This window comes from Solanum lycopersicum, chromosome 9 (assembly GCF_036512215.1).
Source record: "Solanum lycopersicum chromosome 9, SLM_r2.1".
Lineage (NCBI taxonomy): Eukaryota > Viridiplantae > Streptophyta > Magnoliopsida > Solanales > Solanaceae > Solanum > Solanum lycopersicum.
The window spans coordinates 30,533,163-30,539,389 of record NC_090808.1 but is presented as its reverse complement, the minus strand read 5'-3'; the positions used below and the strand labels follow the sequence as shown (position 1 = coordinate 30,539,389).

The 6,227-nt window shown below is 34.1% G+C and overlaps 1 protein-coding gene across 1 annotated transcript; it reads left to right on the top strand.

Moving 5' to 3' along the window:
• The first annotated feature begins 3,842 nt into the window (after window positions 1-3,842).
• On the top strand, window positions 3,843-4,239 carry LOC138338464 (secreted RxLR effector protein 161-like). The gene is made up of 2 exons (XM_069289428.1): window positions 3,843-3,883; window positions 3,942-4,239. Exons 1-2 carry the CDS (start codon window positions 3,843-3,845, stop codon window positions 4,237-4,239), a joined length of 339 nt encoding a protein of 112 aa, XP_069145529.1.
• Window positions 4,240-6,227: the final 1,988 nt, after the last annotated feature.

Here is a 6,227-nt window from a genome sequence, read left to right as displayed (position 1 = left end):
AGGTGAAATTTAGGTGAACCATAAATTTATATCACAAGGTAAATGTTGACATTTTGACATATTGTGATGTCATGGATGACATCAATAGGAAGAATTCACTCCTATAAATAGGAAGTCTTAATTCATTTGAAACACACCTCTAACTTGCCTTTTCATCTCCTATGGTATTTGTTCTTCTTTCTCTCTTGTAGTATTTCACTTGTACTCTTTTGGAGTGAAGTAAATATTGGTTGGTTGTGTCCGAGGAGTAGGCAAAAGAAAACAAAAGTTTGTCGAACCTCGTTAATTCCTGGTATAAATATTGTTGTTGTATCATTTACTATTTATTATCTTAGATATAGTAGTTGTGATTCCATCACTCTCTATATATTCGTCTTCCGCAACAATTGTTATCAGAGCCAAGGTATTATCTGAGTATGCTCTATGGTTGCAACATAGTCTGAACATCCACATCAGAAAGAGATTTACTTTGGTATTTGTACTGTTAGCTACTAAATAGTATTTGTAGTAAAATGGGAGACAAGAAAAATGATGAGTCCACATTAAGTGTCAATAATACGTTATCATTGACATCTTCGCTTATGACAAGATTTGTGTCAAATGCAAAATTTACAGTTAAAATTTTTGACGGGTCAAGACATTTCGGAATGTGGCAAGGCGAGATCCTTGATGTTCTTTTTCAATAAGGGAAAGATATTTCCATTGAAGAAAAGAAACCAGACGGGGTAGGAGAAGAATATCGGAAGATTATCAACCGTGTTGCTTGCGGTACCATTCGATCTTACCTTGCAGGAGAACAAAAGTATCCATACACGAAGGAAACATCTTCAAATAAATTATGAAATTCATTGGAGGAGGAATTCATGAATAAAAATAGTCAAAATAAACATTACATGAAAAGAAGACTGTTACGCTTCACTTATGTTCCCACTAGCACAATGAATGATTCCAGCTTTAATATGTTGGCGACAGATTTGCGAAATATGGACGTGAATTTTACGGATGGAGATATGGACTTAATGTTGTTAAGTTCATTTCCCGATGAGTTTGAGCATCTTGAAACGACTCTACTACATGGGAATGATGAAGTATCTCTCAAAGAAGTTTGTTCTGCCTTATACAATTTTGAACAAAGAAAGAGAGAAAAACAAAAAGGCGGAGAAGCAGTAGCACTAGTTGCGAGAGGTCATTCTCAAAATCATATGAGAACGAAGAAAGGGAGATCCAAGTCAAGATCGAGACTCAGCAAAGATGGATGTGCCTTTTGTCGAGAAAAAGGTCATTGGAAGAAAGACTGCCCAAAGTTGAATAGCAAAGCCAAACCAAAAAATGGGAAGGTTGTCATGGATTCAAATGTGGATGATTGTGATGATTCCGATTACTCACTAGTTACAACAGATCCTTCCAAATCATCTTATGTATGGTTGATGAATTCAGCTTTTAGTTATCATATGTGTCCCAATCGGGACTGTTTTATTGATTTACAAGAAGAAGAATGTGGAGTTATTCACACTGCAAATAATATTCCTCTTACCGCATATGGTGTTGGTTCAATCCGATTAAGGAACCATGATGGATGAAGTAGAACATTAACAGATGTTCGATATATACCAGATTTGAAGAAAAATCTCATTTTTGTTGGAGCCCTATAATCAAAGGGGTTCAAAGTCATTAAAGATAATGGCATGATGAGAATATGCTCTGGTGCACTAGTTGTAATGAAGGCAATTCAAAGAAATAATAACATGTATCAATATCAAGGTAGTACAATTATTGGGATAGCGGCAACAACATCCTATGACGAGAAGGAGGCTGAAATGACAAAGCTATGGCATATGCGCTTGGGACATGCTGGAGGGAAATCCTTGAAAACATTATTAGATCAAGGATTGCTAAAGGAGTAAAAAATTGCAACTTGGAGTTTTGTGAGCATTGTATCCAGGGAAAGCAAACAACGGTTAAATTTGGAATAGGTATTCATAATACTAAAGGTATTTTGATTACATTTATTCGGTATTTAGGGTGCTTCCAAAACACCTTCATTAGGAGGGAAGCACTATTTTGTAACTTTTGTTGATGACTTTTCTCAAAGATTGTGGGTGTATACTGTGAAATCAAAAGATGAAGTATTGGGATTTTTTCTCAAATGAAAGGCAATGATAGAAACTTAATATGGCAGAAAGATCAAGTGTTTTTGCAAAGACAATGGTGGTGAATATAAAAATGATCTTTTTCAGAAAATTTGTGAGGAAAATGGCATCGTTAGACATTTCACCGTGAAAAATACACCACAACAGAGTGGAGTGGCAGAACGCATGAACCGAACTTTGCCGGAGAAAGTTCGGTGTATGTTGTCCAGTGCTGGCTTGGGAAAAGAATTTTGGGCACAGGCAATAACAGATGTGTGCCTCCTCATTAATCGTCTACCATCTGCAGCTATTGGTGGGAACAGACGATTTGAAAAATGGTATGGAAAACCTGTTGATGATTATGGTTCTTTATATGCATTTGGCTCAATTGCATATTATCATGTAAGAGAGTCAAAATTGGAACCAAGAGCAAAGAAAGCTTTATTTATGGGAATTACTTTTGGAATCAAAGGATACCGTTTATGGTGTCCAGTGACAAGAAAAGTCATTTTCAGCAGGGTTGTTACCTTTGATGAATCTATCTTGAAAGATAAGGTAACAGTTGAAGAAGTCAAACAAATTGATGGTGCTTCAAAGCAGGTGGAGTCTGAGGGAAAGATAATTTTCTCAACTCAGGGATCAAATGAGGAAATAACAAAAGATTTTCCTCTTGAAGGAGATCCAGTCTAAGAGGAGGTTCCATATCAAGAACCTCAACCATAACTTTAATGAATAGCAACCGGCAAGTAAAAAATGACAATAAGAAAACCTGCTCGACTCATAGATATGTGGCTTGTGCGGACTCAATTGCAGCTGATGATATTCCTACCACTTAAAAAGACACAGTCCAAAGTTCAGAAGAAGATAAGTGGAGGATTTCCATGGATGAAGAAATAAAGTCCCTTCATCAGAATCATACATGGAGATTGGTCAATCTTCCGAGGGCAAGAAAGAAATTGGGTGCAAATGGGTATTTGCAAAGAAAGAAAGATTTCCTAACCAAGAAGATGTTCGCTACAAAGCAAGATTGGTGGCCAAAGGATATTCTCAAAAGGAGAGAATTGAATATAATGAGGTATTTTCTCAAGATGTGAAACACTCCTCCATTAGAGTTTTGTTGGCTTTGGTAGCACAGTTAAATTTCGAACTAATTCAGTTGGATGTAAAAACTACATTTTTACATGGAGACTTGGAAGAGGAAATCTACATGACTCAGCCAGAAGAATTCAAAGTTGATGGAAAATAAAATATGGTGTGCAAACTTGAAAAATCATTGTACGGATTGAAACAATCTTCTAAACAGTGGTACAAACGATTTGATAAGTTTACGTTGCAGCAAAGGTCCATAAGAAGCAAATACCATCATATTGTGTATTTGCGCAAGCTTGAAGATAATTCATTTATATACCTTCTCCAATATGTTGATGATATGTTGATAGCTTCTAAGAGTCAAGAGGAAATTGAGAAGCTAAAGATTCAACTAAGAAAGGAGTTTGAGATGAAGAATTTGGGTGAGGCAAAGAAGATTCTTGGCACGGAGATAAAAGAGATAGACATTAAAAGAAATTCTATTTATCTTAAAAGGAACATTTGAAAAGAGTACAAAAGCGATTCGGTATGAATAAAAAAACAATGTCGGTTAGCACTCTGCTTGCTCCTCATTTTAAGCTTTGTGATCCTATGTCACCTACTAATGAAGCTGAATGAGAATATATGTCAACAGTACAATACGCTAATGCTATTGGCAGCTTGATGTATGCAATAGTTTGCACAAGGCCAGATATTTCACACGTTTTTTTGACTTGTAAGCAGGTACATGCACAATCCTGGAAAGGATCATTGGCAGGCTGTAAAATGGATTATACAGTATATTCATAATACTGTAGATGTTAGTTTGGTTTTCGAGCAGAAAGATAGTCAATATCTTGTTGGATATTGTGACTCAGATTATGCAGGTAATTTGGACAAACGAAGATCAACTACTGGTTATGTTTTCACTATTGCAAATGCACCAGTCAGTTGGAAGTCTACTTTGCAGTCAACAGTTGCTTTATCTACCACTGAGGAAGAGTACATGGTAATTACAGAGGCTGCGAATGAAGCAATTTGACTTCAAGGATTGCTTAGAGAGCTTGGTATTGGACAAGAAGAAATCACAATATTTTTTGATAGTCAGAGTGCTTTTCAATTAGCAAAGAACCAAGTTTATCATTCAAGGACGAAGCACATTGACATCCGATATCATTTTATACGAGAAATATTACAAGATTTTTGAGTCATAATGGAGAAAATTCATAATACGGATAATCTTGCCGATATGTTGACAAAAGTGGTGACTGCGGTCAAGTTTCCACATTGTTTGAACTTGATCAATATTGTTGAACATTGAAGATTAGGGTTGAAGACACAATAAAAAATTTTGTTGAGAGAATGTTTAAAATGGAGAATCTTGCCAAGGTGGAGATTTGTTAAATTTGACAAGATTCAAAAATGAATTAATGAGAAGATATGGTAGTTAGGAGGATAATTCTTCATTGGTAGAAGAGTCAAGATAGCACCTTTTTTTGGTGAAATTTAGATGAACCATAAATTGATTTCACAAGGTAAATGTCGAAAATTTGACATATTGTGATGTCATGGATGACATCAATAGGAAGAATTCACTCCTATAAATAGGTAGCTCCTAATTCATTTGCAACACACCTCTAACTTGCCTTCTCATATTCTAAGGCATTTGTTCTTCTTTCTATCTTGTAGTATTTCACTTGTACACTTTTGGAGTGAAATAAATATTGGTTGGTTGTGTTCGAGGAGTAAACAAAAGAAAACAAAAGCTTGTCAAACCTCGTTTATTTATGGTGTTCTTTTTGTTTTTATCTCATTTACTATTTATTAGCTACCTTTAGATATAGTAGTTGTGATTCAATCATTCTCTATATATTCGGCTTCCGCAACACATTGTATTTTATTCTTCGTGATTATCGTATGAAGAACTTGTACACGAATAATCTATTAGTGCATATTCAAAGTTCAATAAGATTTCTAAAAATAAATTGTAGCACATTGATAATACTAATGTGTGTACCTTCGTTTTGATATACAAAAATGTTGTCATTTTTCTTTAGTTTCCAACAATGGGTAGAGTTGTGCATAAACAATGTATGATAATCTTTATTTTAAAATAAGTGTGCATACGCCTCTAAGATTACACTTCACACTAAAAATCAACACATTGAAAGGGTGGTATGTCCAAACTCTTTATTAATGAAATTCTACATGTTAGAAAAATCCATTAATACCCCTATAAAATTCTCTGTTCTTTTAAAGGAGACTATAATTTTATATTCTAATTGCGAGATTTTAAGATGAGATGATTTATTAATTAATTCTTCCCATGCTGAAAGTTTCTATTCCATGTTCTTTGGATGCAAAAATCTAATTAGTGAAAACAGATCTCATATAGCCCGAACATGCACGGGCACTCATATCTAGTTATCATTAGAATAATTAGTTAAAAGAGTAAAAAGGGAACCAAGTTGCGACCTTACTTTATATATATATATATATATATATATATATAAAGAGAGAGAGATAATTTGATTTGTCAACACCAAACATAAACCATGTCTTTAAAGTTTGACTATCAATGTCTAAAGTTGTCGTCACGACCTAAATTCATAGGCCATGATAGGAATATAAATAAGAATTATTCATTTATTTAATAGGATAGGTGCACCTAAGCATTTCATAAGATTAAACTCACATTCAAATGATACAAAAATATAACTTAATAAATTTTTATCTCGTATAATTATGGAAAACATCAAACTCTGAAATATGTTGACCAAAATAACTATATAAATCATTCTCTAGTTATAATGGAAAATATGAGAAATAAAACACAAGCAATAATGTTAAATGGGAGTTGTATTCCTTTGAAATTCCAAGTCAAGGAGTAACTACATTATAGACTTAGAAATACATTATATTGATTCTTGGTCCTATCCCAAAGCAACAAGAATAAGATACATAGTATGAAATGCCACAGAAAATGTACTCACCTCAACTGAACTTTAAAACTCCCTCAAATATGAAATT